The sequence below is a fragment of the Fundulus heteroclitus genome, chromosome 13 (genome assembly GCF_011125445.2).
Source record: "Fundulus heteroclitus isolate FHET01 chromosome 13, MU-UCD_Fhet_4.1, whole genome shotgun sequence".
Taxonomy (NCBI): Eukaryota; Metazoa; Chordata; class Actinopteri; order Cyprinodontiformes; family Fundulidae; genus Fundulus; species Fundulus heteroclitus.
In genome coordinates, this window is record NC_046373.1 from 14,302,659 (window position 1) to 14,326,012 (window position 23,354).

The window sequence follows — 23,354 nt, forward strand, 5'->3', positions numbered from 1 at the left end:
AACTGGACTATCAGACAACTGAATTTCAAGTTAAGACTTTGAAAGACCTTAAGAAAGTTGCAACGGTTAACTTTTTTTTATTTTTTTTAATGTTTAGAAATTTGCGAACACTTTAACATCAGTATAGAACATCTTATTAATGGGGTCACGGACAGCAAAACCGAAAACATATTTTAGATTCAATGCTAACAGTAACTTAGAAATATTACAATTTAGATAATAAATACAAAGAAACTCACACAAAACAAACAATATAAGTCAGTCAAATATTTAACAACCATCTTAGACAAAGGTAAAATGTATGAGACTGTTTAGGGCTTACTATCTCAATAAGGAAATCTAAACACATACATGAAGGAAATATGTTTAAATTTACCTGAAAGATTATGGGAACAAAGGACTAAGTCTTTAAAAGTAGCAACGAGTAAGCAGATTTACTCATGCATCATTGCATCCAGCTGCTTCTGTTTCTTCGCCTCCTCGAACTCTTCATGGAGTTTGTGCAGCTGAGCCAACTTCACTTGTTCTATCAGAACCAGACGACAAACAGTTCAAACGCGACTGCATGCGTAAGGAAGGATTTACCACCAATGTGCTCACAGACGACCGGAGAGAACACTCACCAGCTGATAAAAGCTGACGTTTTTTATCTTCGGCTTTCTTCAATTCGTCTGGGACTCTCTTTGGATTCTAAACGACAATTTTTATCTTTTTTTATTTTTTTTCGTTGAAAATAGTGACAGGAAATACAGCCGAGGGACATTTTAAAGAGCACTTACGAAGAGGTAGTCAAGCTGCTTGTGCTGCTCTATCAGTTGCAGAAGTTGGTTTTCAAATCTCATTCTGTGGGAACCAAGTTAACGTGGCATATTTGTAGTCGGTGTTGTGAATGCAATTAATTACCGCGTCGTTAATAGCTACCGCAGCTTCCTGTGTTTCAGCTTGACTTCCTGGATTTCACATCGGTACTGCTCCAGCAACTTCTCGCTCGTCTTGTTCTGGTTCAGCTGCCTGCAAAACACATTTTAGCACGTTCAAGATATCACAATGCTCAATATTAATAAACTAAATGAAAACATGAAGCATTCTACAGTGTGACCACTTTTTCACTCGCCAAATGCTGACTTAGACAAAAGCTTACTTATTTTGTGATTCTCTAAAGGTAAAACTCATGTAAAAAGCGTTAAAGGCTGTAAATAGATAAAAGATTACCGCTCCATCACAGATTTAACATCAGACACACATCCTTCGGGTCAAATTGGAATCTCTTAATTAACCTAACATGCACATTTTCAACAATGAGAGGAAGTCGAGGTAGCCGAAGGAAATCCACACATTCAGTGGGGGGGGGAAACGTGCAAAGCCCCACAGGCCTGAACAGCTGAGACTCCATCTTTAGATCTTCTAGCAGGAAGGTGGCAGGTCTTGCCACCGTGCGGCCTTTGTCTTGCAGCTTTCCTGCAACAATTCTTCCAAAAGCCTTTGTCTTTACAGAGCGGGGTAGAAACGGAGTGCGTCACACCGAGCCGTGGCATAGGCAGCGCGGACAGTGCAACCGCACAGGGCCTCGCCGTACTAGAGAGCCTCGCGTCTGCAAATTTTTTTATTTCATCTTTTTAATTAAATGCAGATATTATTGTGTCTGTTTCAGTCAAGGACACATAAAGAATGTAAAAGAAAATCTGACAAAGTTAGCGGGTTTTATTGTTCCAAGATAACGCAACCGATTCCGCAAACACGAATCGGGTTCTGAGAAAAAGAAATAAGGAAAAAGGAGGAATTCAATAGGTCACTACGGGGATCTCCGGATAAATTTATCAACACTTCCGGGGACAGGGTGGCTGATCTTTTGCCCGTAGCGCGTCTAAAGATGCTAATGCGGTGAAACGCCGACTCGGCAGCAGAGCCTGACGGGCTTCAACAACAGGAGTGGAACGAACGTGGCCACCGAGGATCACGATAAAGTCTGAGGCGAGGAAAAAAAAAAACCAAGTAGCTGTATTTTATGATGAGGCTAGAGTGACCAGATGCATTTTCCATTTTAGTTCTGGTGTCCCACAAACTGGAAGAACGGCCCGCATTTGACCGGATTAGATTTGGAGAAGTCAAAAAAACGTATTGGGCAGGCGCCTTTCTGAAATGAAAAAGGCAGAGCTGCAAGTCCTTGTCAATGAGCGCCGCGTCGGCTGTCAATCAAAGCGTGCAGCGGAGTCTCACCTGGCGAGCAGCCGCGAGCCAGGACGCTCGTAAAATAAAAGGAAAAATTGTTTTGAGGCATGAACAAAACTACGTCAAAGTGAAGAAAATGCTGCTACCACACCCGGATATATGTCAATACACACGCATATAAGCCACAGTGAATGTACAGAAGACATCCTCTGCCTTATTTCTTTTTGTATTTTTCTTTTTCTTACCTACTCCTTTTGATCCATGGTATAACGAGGACACACTGTGTATATATTTGATGCACCTCGTCCTACTTGACACCTTCTTCCTATGATTACTGATTACTGAGCCGATGTGACATGTGAATTTCTCCAATGTGAGATCAATAAAGCCTATCTTATCTAATCTAATCTACAAAGACCGGGGAAAGGCTTCTAGCTGGGTGAGGCCAGGGAGAGGGGATTCTCAGAGTTTTTTCTTAAGTTTACCCGTTATTTTTTCAGTTTCACACAGAGATGAGCGCGATGTAAAGCATCCCTGTAGAAGCGGGTTGCACAAGAAAAACACAGCAGGAAAAGCCTCCAGCCGAACTACGGACTCGTTTTTACTAGTGTTGCATTGATGACATTTTTTGGCACTAATACCTGGTTGTGCAGTATTGGCCGATACCGATACCATCTGTTTGAAATTAATGTGTGTGTATGTATGAAGAACTGCTTACTACTTAGGGTAGTATAACTTTTTATTGCCTACCTGGAATGGGTAACAATAGTTGAATAAACTTTTGGCTCTCAAAGGCCAAAATAGTGCAACATTCGTGAAATTATAACATGTATAATAGTAGTGCAACAGTAAGACAGTAAAATTACATTAATGATTGAATAATCTCTTTTAAACCCTGAGTTTTGGCTCTCGAATGCCAAAATAGTGCAGCTTTCATGAACTTATATAACATGTATAATACTAGTCAGGAGAGAGAAGGCTGCGTTCAAGTGACATACAAACATGGAAATGGTATCAGTGCCTATTTGTTGGTACTCGCCGATACCGATACCACCATTTTAGTGCTGGATCGGGGCCCTGTCCGATACTGGTATCGCTATCGGTGCAACACTAGTTTTTACTGAAAGCCAAAAGCAGCTGCCAGACACACAAGGTTCAGAAGCCCTTAAACTTTACGCAAAGGTTTAATAACGTGTTTCTAATAAGCTTTTGAAAAAAGTGTTGATCTTTAAAAGCTAGCAATGCTCTAACCACGAGTGGTGGCCTAGTGGTTAGAGCACAGAGCTTCGGTCCCAGAGGTTCTGAGTTCAACTCCCACGAGCTGCCATTCTGGGTCCCTGAGCAAGACCCTTAACCCCCCAATTGCGCCACACAGTGGCAGCCCACTGCTCCCCAAGGGGATGGTTTCTCCTTTGTGAGATCAATAAAGTTTAATTATCTTATCTTCTGATAAACTTAGAACAATTTTAATAAAGTTTTTTTTTTTTTTTTTTTTTACAGCTTAATATCCCATCCATCCATGTTCTACATATGAATCTATGTAGGGATAGATTAAGGTGATGTGCGATCCGTATCAAAGAGCGGGGCCTCGCGTTTCAATTTGGCAACAGGTCCTCGCACCTCTACCTGCAACGGTTCTGGCGTCACAAAAGCAATTGATGTATTTTAGGACAAATCTTGGGCGGCGGGAAATTCTAGCATTTTGTCATCAGACGGTTGCGAAAAATGTCGGACGTGCCGCCGCCGCGCCACAGTAAGGTAACGACTCAAACCGAGAGCTAAAAATGAGCCCGCTTGTTTTTGGGGTTAAACAAAGGCGTGATGGCAAAAGAAAAAGATGTTTTCCAAAATGACATTAAATACAAAGCAAACAAAGTTTTAATACCAGTAAAGGGAGAAAAAAAAAGCACAGCATACCGACACAAGCCCACCCCCGTGGTACCCTGGTAAAGGTTTACCTGACTCCGCCAGATAGATTTGCTCCGCATATCCATCTGGAAACCTTCCGTTGAAGTAATTTTGGGAAGGGGCGAAAATACTGGTCAGCTGATTGGCCTATGTTGGTGATAGACGGGCCAAATAAACCAATCAGATTCGTCGTCGCTCTGTTACGAGCGACGACGAAAACACAACCACAAGCCAAGCTACTCTTGCTGCTGCAAGTAAAGGCTCGTTAGCTCAGCAGAGAAATACTCTGTAATTCCGATAAAACTTGCTCGATAGCCGCGCTAACGCTAGTTTCATCGGCTGAAGCCGCCATGTTCTTTAGACTGAACTGACGCGCTTCCCGTTGCGTCACACCTCAACCCGCCTCAAAGCCAACGCTGATTGGACGTTCGTTTGGTGAACGGCTCCAAATTTTCTTCAACGGAGGGTATCCAGACTGATCTGCGAGTGAAACCTTGAAACCTCGCGAGATCAGGATGGTCTCACGAGGCTAGGTAAAGGTGCCATTCAGGCCAATAAATAAACAAATCTACTTTTACAGTAACATTATTTTACATTGAACATTTTCTGAACAACCCAGTCTTTTTAGCATAAGCATTTATTCAGATTTGGAGGAAAATTCCACATAAATTATTATTATTTTTTTTTTTTTTTGCCATCAAGCACCAAAACAAGCTCTGGTTTTGCTGACTGATCCTTTTATCTTCAGGGAGATCATATTACTGTATAGATGAAACTCAATTCTGTATCAGTCAAAGTAAACCTGAGTAAATGCCAAATAGTTTTCATTTATTAAGGGAACTGCTGTCATTGGTTTCGTTTCACTGTTGGCCCACTCTTCTTTCCAGAATCCTTTTAATTAAGCCACACTGGAAGATTTTTTAAGCACAAAGGTCATGTTCAAGGTCACGCCACAGCATCCCAATCTGATTTAAGCCAAAACTTTGACTAGGCCAGAATCGTGACAGTGTTTTTTTTTTTTGCTGGAGACAAGCATTCGTGGTTTCATCAATTATTGCAAGCTAAATATTCCAAAACCTTCTTTTCTCTCACAGCACAACTGCTACTATTGGTTTGATGTTTTCCTTTGAGATTTTCTGTTTGTTTTATGTTAAATCTAACAGGAATGGCACCTTCCCACGGGTTTACGTCTCCTCAAAAAGTCTTGGTATCATCAAGGACCTACAGAGATGATTTAATGGGGAGATTTAGTTTTTTTTTATCTGATAAAGAGCCTATCTCTCAAAACCTTGGTCCTGCATCCTGGTGCGACAAAGGATTTTCTTACCCTCATGTTTTATCTGTACGCGCTTCAGCCACGTTGTGTCAGAACACCTGCCGCTTTTTTCTGAGGTGTGTTTTTGTCTCTCAGGGATACAGTTTCTGCTCAGCTTCTTTCTCATTGTTTAGTCGTGAACAGTGACCTTAACTGAGGGAGGTGAGGCCTGCGGGCCAACAGATATTTTCCTCGCTGACTCAGTGACTTCCTGTATGAGTTTTCAATTTGCGCTTGCTCGGAGTGATTTTGGTATGCCGGCCAATCCTGGGAAGGTTCACCACTGTTCCACGTTCCTCTCCATTTTTAGATACTGGCCGACTTTTGAACTACTTCAGATCGGGGCCTGATGTGTCGCTGATTGACATCGTTTAGCAAACTTCATGTTGTCAGGCAGGTTGTTTTGTGATTTCTTTATTCTACAGCTCTGGCAGAAATCTGTGTGTGGCTAGTGAAGCTAAAAAAAATATGATAAATTGATTATATTACAATTATTATATTATTATTATTAACAATTATATTCCTACATACAGCCAGGTGGCTCTGGATTAATTTGTTGCCTGATTAATAGAAATCCATATTATTTGAAAATAATAATAATAGAATTCAAGTGAGAAAGCATATATATATATATATATATATATATATATATATATATATATATATATATATATATATATATATGTGTGTGTGTGTGTGTGTGTGTGTGTGTGTGTTTAAACATACCGCCGCACCTCTCGCCCATTGACAGCTGGAGATAGGCAAGAGCACCTCTCATGGCCCCAATAGGGATGTGTGTTGGAAAATGTATGTATGTATGTATGTATGTATGTATGTATGTATGTATGTATGTATGTATGCTTGAGAATGCATTTAGAATATATTAAACAAAAAAAAAATTGTAAAATAAGTCTCAAAAACGATTTAAAGCCAACCAATACATTGTTAAGCCAAGACACTTGACAAGGCTTCATTACAAGGCAAGTTCCTGCCATCTAGTGGTAGAAAAGCTACACTAGCAGAGAGCCGCGGTTTCGGTTTACTGTTAATAATTAAAGACTGTGAAACCAAAAGAAAAGCTCTTTTAACCTGTCAAAGTCCTGCTCTGACTCTTCACACTGCAACTGCAGCTTCCTGCACGTCCCTGACAAAACAAACAACAAAAACTGTTATTCTTATGATCATTTTCACACACACACACACACACACACACACACACACACACACACATATATATATATATATATATATATATATATATATATATATATATATATATATATATATATATATATATATATATATATATATATAAATATATATAGTATTTGATATATACTGTATAAAGTTCCAGATAGAGAGTTAAACATTAGGTAACAGCTATTTAAATACACATTAACATCAAAATTGTTCATCCAGTGAGCACCTTCTTTATCTTTATGGACTCCTTCCAGGTTATTAACTTCAGTTCGTACTGAAAAACAAGATCAGTCAATGCATTTATAATATATTTGAGTGAAGTAAATCTAAAAATAACATATTTAGTTTTATGCATTACTAGCACATAAAAGTACGCTCATTAAGTTAAATTAACATGCTTTTAATTATAATCTTACAATCTAAAAGCTCCTTCCGCAGTGAGTCATGAACGGATTGGGCGTGTCTAATTTCTTCTTCTAGTTGCCTTTTCTCTGCAATTGAAGAACAGTCATCATACAGATAATACAGTTTTCTTTCACAGATAGGGAATCAGAATGGCTCGAGTAGGGTGTTGCTGTTCCCTACAAGAGGGAGATACTAATCATATCTCATGAACCTCCATTCATCATGTACTGAAACTCCACGGATGGAGTAACAGGTAAGGATGTACCTTACTGACAATACTGTTGAAACGCCCTGGGAAACACTTTATCATGGCCACACACCTAACTCACTCACGGTTGCAAGCAGTCTTTGTTTATGTTTTTTATTTACCCGTGTACGTACTCACCCCCGACCTTATATCTGGTCTGAAAATATAAATATATTCTATGGTTTGGCTATATTAGTTTGATTTCTTCTCAAACTGAAAAGAACGCGCCTTCATTTGCATGTAGGCAGCACAACGCGGATCCTTATTGGTGGAAACTTCAAGAACTGTTTCTAATAGATTACAAGGTGGAATGAAGGCGCTTTTAGGCGTGGAAACGCGGCGTCCGCTCTTTTAAATACATATGAGGCCATAGCTTAGCATTTTAACTGTTTTATACAGTTAAAAAGAGCGATTTACACAACCGGAAGTATCGCTTGACGAAGACTGGCCAAAGTGTCAAGATAGTACCCCCACACTGTTTGCTCACGTTCGCTCAAACGGCCACTTTAAACTGATTATAGGAATATAAAAAAGAATAACCATCGATCAGATCAACAGTACTAGTTAAAGATCGCATGATGATACAATGATACAGATTTAAAATAACCCACAAACACATTTATCTAAGACATTTTAAACCGGAAAGAAAGCCTGTCAACTTTAATACAAAAACGGAAAGACGCGACAGTGACTTAACTATATTAAAATGTACGCGTTAAAACAACACAAAAACTTGCAAAAGGGTGTGATTATTCACACAAAAAAAGAAAAATGAAAGCGAAACACTAACTTTCAACAAACGTGTTTGTATTTGTGTCGAAACTGAGAGAAATCTCAACGTGTTTTCTCTTTTTACCCGGAAAAATTACCTTGTGCTGTGTCACTCCAAAACTTTTTCGTAATTAACATTTTAGCAGGGGTTAAAAACATACAACAAAGTAGTAATAAAAACTTAAAAAGATATACCTCGTTGAAGCAGCCTTAGCTTGCCCATGAGCTGTTCGACTTTAGGCTCCGCCGGCAAATCTCCACCTGACAATTGAACGCATCAAATTATATTCATAGTTTAATTCTCATGTTTTCACCCTTTCCTTTTCTCTTTGCTTTGTTTTTTACATTCTCTTCGGGTTGTGACAATCATCATGTCCCCAATGTTGAATATTTCGATTTATATGTAAATAAATATTTATTAGTGTAAGCAAGTCATTGATTTTTTATTTTACCAAATACTAGCTTAAGGTGTCAAGTAGCATTAGGTTGCTAATATTAACAACGGAAGTGAACTAAAAACGGTTAAAGTTGTAAATTAAGCTGAATGTACGATATCATATTTCGTTGTCATGCCTTCGTATACTATTAACTTTTTTTTTAATGTAACATGCTAACCAACTGAAGAAGGGAAAAAAACGCTAGCTTAATTTAAGCTAAATGTGCCGTTGAAGCCTCGTTTAGACTAAATTCACTACTAAAGTATTTCTAAGGTGCTAGAGAACAGTATTTAGGAATCTAGGAACAACTACAGAGTTGAGATATTCATTATTTAATCGAGTCATACCGCCCATTTCGCTCATTGTTGATCCCGCCGGGCTTGTCTCTGACACTCGGTCCTGGTTTAGCGGGCTTGCTGTGGATGTTGAGGCTCTCAGATTGCACGTACAATACATTAAAACATAAAATATCAAAACTTTTTTTATTTCAGTTATTCAAATTAAAAAACAAAATTCATATCTTTATACATTCATCACAAACAGATGGATACATTTTAGGAATTTGTGTCAATTTGCTTTATGCTAAATTTGGTGTCTCAGGAAATGTTAATATTTGAACAAAACGGCAATAATTTCACACACACTAAATAATTATTTTGGCTTTTCTTGCTTGGATTGCTGCATCAATGATCAGCCTGTTAAACTTCTATGAAGCTGTTAAGGAAGCCCATCGCCGAATAGTGGCCCCCAGCTTGCTTCCATTGCTCTGGTTGGTGTATTTCATCTTTCTCCCATAAATGTTGTTGTCCAACTTGCTGTCCAACCAAGCCATTGTGCCATGGTCATTAAATCGCTGGTACTTTTTAGCAGTGTGACAGGTGCTGAGACCTGCTGGAAAATAAACTCAATAAACATAGTTTCCTGTTAGAACTCACTCAGATTCTGCTCCTCTCCGCTCAACCTCTGGATTATAGGATTTTGATTTCCAAATGAGTTCAAAATTTACTGCCATCTGAAAAAATGTGGTCTGGCTGAGGTCTGGCTTAACACAGGGAAGACATCAGTTGAAGCCTATGTCTATTAAATGCTCCAAAAATATGATTTATATGGTTTTATAAACTTAAGTTGTGATCATAAAGATGAACTACTAAAAAAAAAAAAAAAAAAAAAAAAAAAAAAAAAAAAAAGACACTTGAAATCAATCACTCTTTATGAATATAGATTTTTGTTGTTTGTGTTTTAGCCAAGTTACTCAAACAATCTTTTCTATTATCTTCCAGTTTATTTAAGTTATGTTATTACAGGTAAATACAGCTACAGTACCTTTGGTCATGTTTTCCAAATGGGATTATTTCTGTTTAAAAACATTTTTATTATAAATGGATTTCTCTTTGCATTTCTACTACTCTCCCATGCATGCAGGACAGTTGTTTACGCATGGACACTGCTGACTGAGCATTCAGTAGACTGCACAATAGACTGCAAATCACCAAGAGAGTTAAAAAAAAAAGAGGAGAGTAAATTCCAGGTACAGCAATAAAACCTGAACCTAAATGAACACTCAACACATTTCCATTGTCGTTTTTTTAATGGAAAGCTGACAGCTGTGTTAAGGAGTTTCTGTTCACCTTCGGTTTTGATGCAAATATACAACGCCAACAGACCTACGAAGCCCAAACTTACTCATTTTATACAAACCAAAACACCAAGTTGGCCTATGTACACATACATGTTAATCTGATACAAACATTAAAACGAAAGGGGGAAAAAAAAAAGACATACAAGGTTTTCAAATAACAGTTTCTTCAAAACAAGAACAGCTGCACTGTGTACATCATGAACACGTGCAAATGTGGCGAGAATCATGCAGCAGGTATAAATAAAATGAACAAAAACAAACAAACATTTATACACCCTTCAAATTAATATGCATGTTTAAATAAAGAAACCTTCTGTGTAGTAGTGCGTGTTCACTGCTTTGTTCACATTACTGGAGAGATTACAAAGACCTTCACAAGTTCAGATCAGCTCTACGTTCCTTCAAACATCTGGTTCCGATCGCCTTCAAAGCTTTAGAAGAATCAAATTCAATATTGAAAATGATCAGTAGTAAGAAAAAAAACGTTTTCACTTAAAAGGGATTCACCAACGCATGAACAAATAGACAAATTATCCAACAAAACATTTTTTTTTTTATTTGAACAGAATTTTATAAATATGCTTTTATGCTAATTGTTTTTTTGTTTTTTTTTTAATAAATGCCAGTCAGAGAGGATATATAATTTCCCCAAACAGCAACACATCCGTACACGAGCTCCAGCATGCCTTTCAGAGGTAGGAAAGGGGTGAGGGTGGGTATACTGGCATCATCAACAGTAATACGCTAAACTATTTACAGCTGTGACAAGCAAGATAGAGGTTTTTCCTCCTTTGAATCCAGACACCAAACTGCATCTTTGTGTGTATTTCCGATTTAGCCATGCACAATTAACTCACACAGGCTGGGTGGGGGGGAAAAAAAAGAAAGAAAAAAGACAAGTTTGTGAAAACAGGCAGATTAGAAGAAGAGAATTTCTAGAACTATCATCTATAATCAAGCAAAGCTGGTTCTGCATCAGTAATAAGTGTTATTTCCCCCCCCCACACACTTTTCTCAGTTTAAGCGGCTGGGTGATGGAGACGCAGCTGGATGTGTTAGTAGGAGACGAGGGAAGATGGAGCGTCATTATGGGTTTCCACTTACAGCGACGATTTTAAGAGAGTAAATAAAAAGATTCTGAACTCAGTTTCATTTTATGATACACTCAGTTGTCATTGGAAAACAGACTTTTGTGTGTGTGTGTGTGTGTGTGTGTGTGTGTGTGTGTGTGTGTGTGTGTAGGCATTTGACAAGTGGGGAGAACAATTGGGAAAAAGTTAGACGAGGCAAAGAGAAAGCACAGCTAAGCAACGTTTTACAACGAAGGAAGGCGTTCTCTATCTTGCTGCTGCCGCCCCCCGGAAGATGCCGGCTCAATCACGAGAGCGCCCCACGATGGCCAGGATGTAGAGGAAAATGTTGATGATGTCAGTGTAGAGGTTGAGGGAGGCGAAGATGTACTCCTCTGGACTGAGGGCCAGCTTCTTGTTGCCCAACAGAAGCTGGGTGTCGACAGCCAAAAACTGTAATAAAAGGACAAATTAGGGTTTAGGGCTGGGAGACGACTCACTTAAACATCTAAATAGCTTTTTTTTTTTAATGATTTTCTAGACACAAAACAACCAGTAAATTATACATATTAATTAGACACCATCCCAATATTGGGTTAGAATCTAAACTGATACTCTACTGCACAGGTGTCAAACTCAAGGCCCGTGGGCCGAATCCGGCCCCTCAAGGTAAATAATCCGGCCCTCAAGAGCCAAAAAAAAAAGGCACATCGTGTCATAAAGTAGAGGCATATATCCTTTTAAAGTGTATAAATTGCCTAAATCTGTGCCTCCTGTAACTTTAACTCACCCCAATATCAACTTTTGTTGCAGATAAACTGTATAACCTGGGCCTAAGATTGCTACTTTTATGTTACTGTGCATTTTTTATACTTCTATGTGAACTGGAATGAAATTAGAAATTGAAAAGTATCGTATATACACGTGCAACCGGCCCTTTTAATGACTTCATGATGCCAAAGTGGCCCTATATAGAAATGAGTTTGACACCCCTGCTCTACTGCATTTTTTCTTAAAGTCCTTTAAGACATCCAAAAAGCAAAACCTTTTTCTTTTCACAGGGTTAAATCTCGGCTTCTTCAAGCTGAAAATCTAAGGGTTGCACCAGAAAATGAGAGTTCCAGGCTGATGTCAAGTTTCATAGATAATTTTTTTAAATTTCTTCTACTTTTATTTTAAGTCAAAATCAAAGTAAGACTCTGTTTGTGGAGAAAAAGCCCGCAATCTGCAAATAAGACCCCAGCATTAGAATGTAAAGTTAAGTAACACTTCCTACAATATAAGCAGCACATATGATAGCGGTAAAGTGCTAATAGAACTATTTGATGTATGAGGGGAAAATATCTGAATCCAGTCACAGTGGGGAGGATAAATACCCGTAGCTTTGTAAGCAGAGGAACCTAATCCCAGCGAGAGCTCTTGGAGTTCTCCCGCTGAGGGTTTTACAGCTGTTGCCAACAACAAAAACAGGACGAAAAGATCGCAGGGGGAAACGGAGCGATCCAAATTTAACGTCAGCAACTAAGGTGTGCAGCTTTGGCGAGTAATTAAAATGACATGATGTTAAAAATAATGTTGCTGGGATTTTATGTGATACACAAACACAAAGTCGCATAATTGTGTAGAAAATGATGCATGGTTTTCAAAATGTGTTTACCAATAAAACTCCAAGAAAGTTTGACAACCATTTGCCTTCATATATATATATATATATATATATATATATATATATATATATATATATATATAAAATAATTATTTCCTTTTTACCTGTGTCATTGCAACCAAAGACAGTTCCACAAAGGAGGATTATTATAAATGCCCAATAAACCTTTCAAATTTTTACTTGCAAAATACAACAGCCCCCGCCCCAAAAAAACAAGATCTTTCCTTTCACTTCACAAATACTATTTAGTGTTGCTTTGTAAAATAAAATCCCAATGGCGTAAATTAAAGATTTGTCTTCAACATGACAAGATGGAAAAGTTTAGGGTTTGAAAAGTAACGCTCCTTTCTGTTTGCTCAAAGCTCTACTTTTAACCTCTAAAGTCTCTAATATAGAAATAGATATATCATACAGTTGATTCTTAACAAAGGAATATTTAAATGGCTTGAGTTGTGTTTTAAATACTGCACAGCCATAACCATAATAGAGCTGAGTCCACATAGAAAAACGATTTGTTCCGACAATGGTACGGATCTAGTAACAGCACATTTCATGAAAACTCCTGTTATCCCCACATTTTTAACTATTTTAACCATCTAGGAAGCGCAGGAGATTCAAGCAAAGTCTAAACGTAGAGCCCCGTCCTTTTTTGGCGCCCTAAACTTACGCAGGTGAACAGCAGAGCCCCCAGGGAGGCGTAGACGATGTCCAGGATCCTGTTGCGGATGAAGATGCAGAGGATCGAAAAGACCAGCAGAACGATCAGGCACACAAAGAGAACGCCCCGGCAGGAAGTGAAATCATACTTGCTCTGTGACGACAGAAGAAGAAAAAAAAAAAAATGACTTAGAAAAAGAATACTGATAAGAAAGGATGCTCGATGTGGAAAACTTTAGTTAGAGCTCCAACTGTGCTGACCTGCAGTGAGAAGAGGACAACGGTGAAGCAGACCACCGCCGTGATGCCTACAGCTATGATGACCGTCTCCGTGTTGTAGAAGCTGGCGATCATGCCCACCATGTAGGACAGGCTCAATGTCAGGATGGACTAGAACAAAAAGAAAGAAAGCAAAAAAAAAAAAAAAAAGAATAAAAACACGATGCAGATTCCTTGTACATGTCAGAGATGATCGATTTGATTGTTCGGGCCGTGGCTTTACCAAAGCTATTAAATTCCAGGGGTGCTTGCGGCGGAAGTCCCCACAGCAGCTGATGGTGATCAGACTGACGAAGAACACCGCGTAGGACACATAGTAAGTCCACCGATTGCGTTGCACGAACAGCTTGGCATCGTCGACAAACGTGAAGATGGAGACAAAAGCGAAGGTGACCAGCAGCTGCGCCGTGAGAACGGAGAACACCTGATGGGGAGGAGACAAAAGCACTCATTTCAGGAGCTGAAGGTTTGATTTAACGAGTCGTGTTTATTGTTATATTCCTGAATAATTTATTTCACTCACTTTTCTGATGAAGGCCTGTCGGATGTTCTTGTCCTCAAAGCCGGATCTGGAAAATTCGTCATTGTCGTAGTAAGATGGAGGCACGTCGCCATGATAACCAGGGCTGCCGGCAGGAGCTGTTAAACAACGGTAACAAAACGACACAAACCTCTTAGTAAACAGACTGGAGTTTTATCTAAAATACAACAAATGTCACCTAATAGTGAGCATTTCTTTGCTATTATTATGAGTAGTAGTACATTTGTAATAATATTTTAATTACTCAGCCAATTTTTCATATTTTCTCTGTCGGAAATCATAATTTTAATAAGTAAATTAGAACACAGACAAAATTCATGCTATAAAAATATATTCCTGAATAAACTTTGTGTAATGTTTAGATGTAGTTATGATACCAGCTAGATGCAGTACACAGACTGATTTTTAAATGTTTTCTTTCTGGAATTTACAGCAAATGAATTAGTCCACAGGGAACTTGTTTAGATAAGAAATATTGTTCTTGTCAGTTTTACCAGGTACAATGAAATTAAAAACGTTCTTCTGATAATGATTCAAAACATTCAATAGTCTGGGCAAGGATATTTTCAGGGCTCTGGGGTTATTGTCGTCCGCTTTTAAAGTCTAAATAAATACAATATACATTTCTGTTAGATTTTCCTAAAGATGAAAGGCTTTAATTAGAAAAACATTGCTAAACATTACTGTCTAAAAGGCTTTGCGTCGAAAAGACTCACCCATAGGGTCATCGTGGAAACCCGGATGTCCAGGTCCCTGTTGATAGGGCCCCTGAGCGTAGGGGCCTTGTGGGTAGGGCATCTGGGGATAGGGCGCAGGGACAAAACCTGGACCTGGCTGGGCGAAGCCTGGCTGTCCATAGCCACCTGCTGGTGGGTAAGGTCCCCCGGGGCCTTGGCTGTAGTTGGGAGGGGGCATACCAAAGCCTGCCTGAGGGGGCCCGTAAATGTTGGTGTGAAGAGGGTTGCTCTCTCCCATAATAGGGAATCCACTTTTGTCCTGAGACATGGTGTGGGTACTTGCTCTCTACTGCCACAATCTGTAGCAAATAGACACAATAACACAATAGGTATTAAAACCAGCACTTAATGACATGCATAACATATGCAACAAGTTAAGATCTGAAAGCAAATGTTGAAAATGTAGACTACCCACACATCTTTGAGGGATTCACTAATCTGTGGCCTCCCAGAGAAAGACTAAGGCTACGTTCACACTGCAGGCCTTGATGCTCAATTCCGATTTTCTTTTGTGAAATCGGATTATTTTTGTGTGTCCGTTCATATTTCCAAATATATACGACTTGTATGTGATCTCCTGTGTGAACTGCATTCATACGCCTGAGTGTCCCGCATGCGCAGTAGAGGACGCGATGACGTCATACGTAGCATGCGTGCTCATTGTTTGCGGAAGTAAAAAGGGATGGTAATGCTGCAGCGTATCTGGCGTTCTTTACGTTATTCTCCAACCGGAGCCAGCACATTACCAACGCAATCTTTTTAAGAAGATCGAAATGGAAGAGAGACAAATTTTAGTGATGCAAGCGGCTTTACTGATACGGACTTCATTCATAATTTTCGAATGACAAAGGCAACCTTTATGTGCATCTGAACAGATCTCTTTAGCGCTCTCACGTAAAGACACACCTCTTCAGCGGCCATAGCAGTGAGTAAACACGTGGCACAACAGCCAACCTCTTTTTTTTCTTTCTTTTATTTAGCCAACCTCTTTGGCATAGCCAGGTCCACCGTTAGTGACGTTTGTCGAGTATCGGTGACGTACAGGTCGGATAAATGCGACCCGGCCGTACAGACACAGGTCGCATTTGAAAAGATCAGATACGTTTCGGATTCAGGATCACATATCCAAGCGGCCTGGGTCGCATTTGAAAAAATCCGATCTGTGTCATTCAGACTGTCATGAAAAGATCAGATACAGGTCGCATATGGGCAAAAAAAAAAAAAAAAAAAAAACCGGAATTGGGTCACTTCAGGCTGCAGTGTGAACGTAGCCTTATACGTAACATAATACGACACCTAGGCCACAAATACTGAAAACACCTCAAAAACCACAAAGGTAACCAAGCCATCATTTTATATATTTTGAGTAGTTTGTTTGTCTTTTACCAGATTTTGATAATCTATCTATCTATCTATCTATCTATAAATAAAAAGGTTCAATGACCTGGCTGAGGTTGATATTTAGAAATCAAGGCAGCTATCACCTAATAGGTTATGCTGTTGGAGACATTTTAGTTTCCTCCATGTTTGTGCCATTTCTAACCATCTTCCATGCTTACCAGATGACTGCGGGTATTTAACAAAGATTTTTTCCCCCTTAAAGTGCCTTGAAAGATTTTGCATCGGCTCCTTACAGCCTCTATAGGCGTAACATTCTCAGGTACAGATGGTGTCGTCAGAGAGAGACCAGATGTTGGCGAGAACTCGTGGCAAATAATAGACCAGCCTGATGCCTATTGCCCAGGTGATGCATCGGTCCACCTCTAATCTTACTTTATGACCCTGCTGTGCCAAGTACACGAGCGTCCGTACTATTAGCATTGTTAATGACACTCGTCAACCACGTCAGAAAGCAACAACAATGTTTGCACATAGATGTTTGTACACGTGCATAACATGTGTGATATGAAGGCCCACAGCTCCCAAAAAAGATCTGCAGCTTCCTTGATGGTAGCCTTGAATTTAACCCAACCTTACGCCCCTGACTGTTTTTTCAATATTTAAACAGAACCAATCACAACAAAAACTGAGGGAAATATTAATTTAGCATCTTACGGTCCGAGCTCGCTCCATCCTGCCCCCCCCCCCTTTTTTTTTAAAGCCACGCTGAATTAAGTGAGTGTTACGCAACACGTCTCCGTCTGCCCCGGCACATGCGGCTGGACTCCGGAGCCCGTCCCGATGATGATCCCCGTCTGCGGATGCCGGCATAACAGGAGCGGTGCGGCACAACGCTTCAAACAAATGCTGCCGGTGCTTCATGCTGACACCATCAATTAAAATCATTCTAGATTACATTCTGCATCTAAGGAGCCAAAATCCCTCCCCGGACAACAACGGCAGTGCGATCGGCACATACTATCCCCAAAGCATCAGTTTTCTTGGACTTCTTCAGCAGCCAACCAACAGGTAAGTGTTGAGCGGTCAGAAGTGGCTAAAACACACTTTTTTTTTTAATATAGAGAGAATCTGCTAAAGCTTTATAACACAAACAAGCATGTTTCAATATTATTAGAGAAGACATCGGTCAATTGACTCAAAAATCCTGTCAATATACAACCTGAGAGCTGGAACGTTATCATGTGACGCACACCCAGAGAACTCCTCCCTGTCCAATGTCCACAGGCTGCGTTTAAGATTACAACCATCATTCGGTCTGGGCGTTCAAGTGACACAAGAAGCCGGCGGGTGATAAAATAATCTGAGCCCTAAATACAGTTTCATTATTTTTTAATAATTTTGTTAGACCTTTTTCACTTAGAAGCCTTGGGGTCAGTTTTCTGACATTAATGTTTTTAAAAAAAATACAATCAAACAACAGTAGGATAATTAAACGTATTAGTTGATTTATCATTTATTCGAGTTATTTTAGCCTATTTAACTGAATTATGTCCCTATAAATGTTTAATATTTTGTCCATGCCGACAATACATTGCATTTTTTTTTTTACAGAGATTTTAAACGACAGTCCAACACAACGTAGCACAGGGGTGTTCATTCGAAGAAAAAAGTTAACACATGCTTTCATACAAGCTTTTTTTGTTTTTGCTTATCAGAAATCTGAAAAATGCTGCGCTTATATGCAACCAGTCTGTTTCACTCTTAAATCCCAAAAGACAATTAAATACAATGCAACCGACAGCCTAAAGTCACCTAGAAGAGCCACTGTGTGTAACTTTTTCTCATACAGCGGTTACTGACAATGAGGCTTTAACCAATAAGGAAAGATTACAATGACAGCTGCTTTGTTTCCAATGTAATCATATTGATTGTGTGGAGTTATAGAAAAGTATATTATTAAGAAAAACAAACAGACTATTTTTAAGCAGACTTATTTAAACCATCTTTTACAGTAATAATTAGCAAAACCTACTAAACTTTACATGTTTGAACAATTAGCTAACTGCAAAAGCAGATTTAAATGAATATCAAGCATAACATGAGCGGTTTTATAGATATTTTAGAGGGTACGTTTTTAGATAACGTTGAATAATCCAAAGCAGACGCTACGCGTGGTTCAGAGAAAACGCCACCAACAGGACAACAATGACCCCAGGATGAATCTAACTTCAGCACAAGCAGCTTTTTCAGCTGATTTTTTGAAAACAGAACGGGGTTTCTTACGTGATGCTAAAATCCAGCTGTCATCATTATGAAAGGCCTGATGTAACACAAACAAAAAGTCTTAACATAAACATAAAACACATAGACATAAAAGGCAGCGTTAAATTATGAACAAGTCTGAATGCCCTCTGCAGCAGAGACCAGCCTCCGGTCCCCCCTAACCACACACATTTAACTTCTAGGCCACTGTGAATACAGTGAATATGTTTAAGAGTCACTTTAAGTGAAGGTTTAAAAGTCTTTAACCGAGCTATGCGAGTTAGAAATCCTCTTAGGCAAGATGCCGCGGATAAAACCAGAGCCACCGTCCCGGACCGTCACTGACAACCATCGCTGAAGGAATTAGGTTAAAGGGAGGGATTCAGTGGGCCAGTCAGAGAGCCAGGTTAACACAACGAGGTTAGTTCAACACCCTGACTGACCCGCAGACCGCATGCCATGTGCGTACCCGGCCAGCAAGCGCGAAACGCAGGGACCAAGCCAGGCCGGGCCAACGGGAAGGTTAGCAAACCCGCGAGTCAGACAAACAGGAAGTGCAGTCACCAGAACTGGAGTTAGCGATAAAACAAAAAGTAAAATGCTGTTTCATGGTCACATGCTGACTGCCTCCTTCTGTAAACTTAGTCTGGTAACCTCTGAGGCGGCGGAGGGGGACAAAAAGCTTGCGTTTGTTTTTTATGCTGCGCCACAGAGCGCACCGAGAGCGAAGAACTGCCACGACAACTCTTTGTACAATTCTGATTTCTGAGGAAAGAAGCTTTAGCTTATCAAGTTATCAACCGAACGCCGTAAAAAAAGATAACTGCCTCCACGGCTGTGCTCAGACTTTATGAGACGGCCAATGCAGCAGCAGTCGGGGAGGCAGGATGTTGTCAGCGTGGCAGGCCGTGTCAGCAGTCACTGGGATCACGCCAAGCCTGCAAAACAACTAACGCTGCATCAAACGGCTGCAGCTTAGCAAGTATAGTCCTCTATGACAGCAAACTGTCAGGACGCGGAGAAGTGTCGGCGATGACGTCGCAAAATAACCTTTCACTATAACCCGTAGGAAAGTATTGATGGTCTTCTTGAATGACTGCATGCGTTGATTTGCCTTTCTCGGTAAATGTGAGGATTACTGTTGGTCTGGTCTGAGCAAAATAGGTTTTTAAACTAAGCAAAACCTGTTAGAAAATGAGTTTTCATATTTCATTTTGTCAAAGTTTACAGAGCAGAATAATCTTTCGCTGTCCCACAGAGAGGAAACTCAGGTATATCAGCAGCAAGTAAGACTTTCCCTTGCTGGTCTTGTTTATAAGCTTGTGATTATTTTGGCTAGGCAAATACATACATTACATACATTTGGAACATTCTTTCTAAGATAAGACTCGGTTTGAGCAATTATAATTTCATAACTGGGAAGTTCACATGACAACTGCTCATGGTCCGATAATAACCGTGACCTGATTATGTTAGTATGCTCCTTTGGTTTCACTTAACATGACAAGCCTGACTACAACAGGACATGCAGTCACAAGAACACCAACAGAATCATGCTTAACAACGCTAATTATTATCTATCGGACATTTAAAGACATAAAAAGCATCCTTGTTGGTTGCCAGGGTGTACACTTTGAATTGTGTGTGAATTACCAGTTTGATCGCGCGGGTGTTTCATAAAAACAGCTCTACAGTCTTTCCAAGAAGGCTCTATGACCTGAACAAGATAAAGCCTGTGCAGTTTGCTTCATTGAAATATCAGCGTCTACACACCCACAATGTTGTTCTTCCCACCTTTTCAGCTCTGTTCAATTGTGAAAATGTAAAAATTTGAACGCTCCTTTCACAAAACAGGAGTAATTTCCCAAGGGAGTAATCCATTTGTTTCAGACATTAACAGGCAATGGAAACATGCAGACAAAAAAAAGCCATGGACCTGTCAAGTGTTACTCTTATACTTTAAAAGCAATCCTAAACTAATTAATTACTGTGAAATCAGTTGCCAGTTTATCTATTTTTTTTATTAAATCTTTCCTTCAATATCCAAATCGCAATACATAAAGGTATGATACAATTCAAAATTCAATCAGCAGGACTGCTAAGTGATCATAGCAAAAATATCGATTCTGCTCTAGTAATCGGGAAGCTAAAAGAAAAAAAAAGAAGCACTAAATGCTATATCTATGTAAATAAAACAGACATATACCACCAGAGAGACAGCAACTGTGAGTCAAACGCAGATAATGCCATCTGTGTGAAGGCTGCAAACCAAAACAGAAACAAACAGGCACAGCAGCGCTCACGCTGCAGAATGTAAATCCATCTATTGTAGGCCTCTACTGCGCACACGAATGCGACACTGCGGCCATCTGGAAGCACATCTTCCCAGAGATGACCGCCGAACCGACCAGGGTGGGCCGTTAAAAGTCAGAGACTCGGACAGACGCTCGAAAACAACACAAACAGATCGCCATGTTTAAATCCGCTGTCATGTACACGTCTGACAACGGCTACATGTCGCACACCCCCTCCGCGTAAACCGTCGCGCTACCAGCAATGTTTTTTAAAGCAAACACAGCCCTTATTTATGGTATATATAAAGCTGTTATACCATCCCTTTATAAATTACATGCTTTCCATGTTGACAGATGGCAAAAAAAAGGGATGAACCATGACGGCTTACCGCAGCGAGCGGGGTCGCGGTTGTCGTTTTTCTAATTTATTCATAAAAGAAAATATACATTGTGACTAAAACAGGTCCTATAACTAGAATATAACGCAAAAAAGACTGAAGTCTTACCTTTAACGTGTTTATTCAGGAGCAACTGTTGAAACGAACTCTGTATTTCCGTCCCTCCACCAGGATCACTGGAATCCAACTGAACAAGCGACGTGTAGGGCTAAGGCCGCTGACGTCACCGCGCGGAAGGGTCACGTGTTTACCGGGACTCTCGAGAAGGGGAAAACTGCAGACTTGGGAATCTCCTGTTACAACACAGAACATTATGAAAATGTAACTCACCCAATGACATGATGACGAAGCATTTCCTGAACCCCCTCCCCCATCCCCCAATCAGAAAGGACACTTCAGATAAAGGTAATGTGCATGAATAAAAAGCTGCAACAGAAATATCTAGAAAGACCTGGACAGTGATCCGGTCACGTGGTTTATTATCAGCATCGTGAGCTTATGACAGTGAAGTGTTTATACTTAATCATTTATCCGCTGCTTGCTTGCATGGATGGGGGAAAAATCTCATGTTAAAAAATAAAACGAAGTAAGCCGTTATTTGACTATTAAGTGTTTTAATAGTGGACTTTTTTTTCACTGTCAAAATAAAAATTCAACAAATTAAAATACATTTACAGGTGGTTAAAAAAGTATGCATTTCTGCGTCAGGGTTTTAGGAAGAATAAAACTGCCACAATGGGAAAAAAAATCTAGTTCTTCTGCGTGATGATGACAACAGGCACCAAACCAGCTATTTTTTTTGTAAACACATGTGAGCAGACGAGTAGTATAGACGAGTGACTTCACAATTTCTTACATAGTTTCTGAAGCTTTCAATATCACCGGTTTTATATAACCACTATTGTAAATTTGTGCCAACCATAATATTGCCATAGTCTGCTTGTATAGCTTTAAAAAGTTACAGTTGGGACCAGCATTGTTCAAACTATCGCCCAATTCAGTTTTAAACTAGTTGTTTGAGTTCAGCAGTAAGTTTACTTTCTGACTGGAATAAGATTTTCAAGTGCCCCAACCAGAGTTCTCATTCAAAGTGAAATGTTGAGGTTATTTATAGCACATAAAAAAGCAGAAGTAGACCAAAGTGCTTTACACAAAAGGTGTCTAAGAATAAAAGGCATAAACAATACAAACAGAGAATACGAGAATAAATACAGTACAGGTCAAGAATAAAATTGATGGCTTTCATGACTCAGTCAGTTTGGCTTCCAACTAGGAATCCTAAGGAATATAAGTATGTTTGTAAGCAGGTCTTAAAAGTGACAAAGGTTATGGAGCAAAAGATGAGAATAGGAGCAAGGAGGCTTGGAGGACAAAGGGTAAAAAATACAAGTGGGAACACGTGTAAAAAAGCTTATGTCAATTATAAGCAGCATTTGATTGCTGCAAGGCTTATAAAAGCTTTTCCATCTATTATTGAATTACTTTGTGAAATTCCAGTGTTATTTCCAATCAGAAACAAACTTCTTGCTGCAATGGATATAACCATTAAATCTAAATCTGCCAAGGTATGAATAACTTCAAGCTTAACTGAATTACTTTTGACTAAAGTGGTGCTGTATATACTTGAGCTTTCCCAATAAAAAAAAAAAACTTTTCTCTTTCTGATTGTCAAGCAGTTGAGTTTTTCTCTTACTAGTTTTGACTGGATGGAATGGTGGCGATGGGATCGTCTGTACTGCAGGCGCATGCATGGTAGGGTTAACTGGTCGGTTTAGTCTGGTTATAAGTCTGCACAGTGGCCATTTTTGGAGGAAGTAGAAGGCGATTGAGGAGTTCTGTACGAAAATCATGCTAATGACAGACATCTACCAGACCACGTGGTTTAAACAACAACCTGGCTCGCAATTACTGCCAAAGAACTTTGATAACAATGCCCGGCCATTCTGGTCTGCCTTGCTCTTCTTGACAAACCACTTCCATCTTTCATTGTTCCTAAAGACTCATCCTATGGTTCAAAT

The 23,354-nt window shown here is 39.6% G+C and overlaps 2 protein-coding genes and 1 non-coding gene across 3 annotated transcripts; all 3 read right to left on the bottom strand.

Annotated features, from left to right (window-relative positions):
• Positions 1–84: 84 nt before the first annotated feature.
• Positions 85–8,900, bottom strand: si:ch211-199g17.9 (SYCE1 domain-containing protein). The gene is made up of 9 exons (XM_012868588.3): positions 8,800–8,900; positions 8,211–8,276; positions 7,009–7,083; positions 6,819–6,866; positions 6,482–6,536; positions 922–1,011; positions 780–843; positions 624–690; positions 85–526 (listed from the first exon to the last, which is right to left on the bottom strand). Exons 1-9 carry the CDS (start codon positions 8,813–8,815, stop codon positions 435–437), a joined length of 573 nt encoding a protein of 190 aa, XP_012724042.2. The 5' UTR covers positions 8,816–8,900; the 3' UTR covers positions 85–434.
• LOC118565561 lies at positions 7,141–7,273 on the bottom strand. Its single transcript, XR_004932448.1, has one exon. It is a non-coding gene; the product is annotated as a U8 small nucleolar RNA (small nucleolar RNA).
• Positions 8,901–9,714: 814 nt separating the features above from the next.
• Positions 9,715–21,587, bottom strand: grinaa (glutamate receptor, ionotropic, N-methyl D-aspartate-associated protein 1a (glutamate binding)). The gene is made up of 7 exons (XM_012868636.3): positions 21,445–21,587; positions 15,021–15,340; positions 14,287–14,402; positions 13,987–14,187; positions 13,746–13,874; positions 13,495–13,638; positions 9,715–11,614 (listed from the first exon to the last, which is right to left on the bottom strand). The coding sequence occupies exons 2-7, from the start codon at positions 15,307–15,309 to the stop codon at positions 11,465–11,467; spliced, it is 1,029 nt and encodes a 342-aa protein (XP_012724090.2). The 5' UTR covers positions 15,310–15,340; positions 21,445–21,587; the 3' UTR covers positions 9,715–11,464.
• Between the last annotated feature and the right edge of the window lie 1,767 nt (positions 21,588–23,354).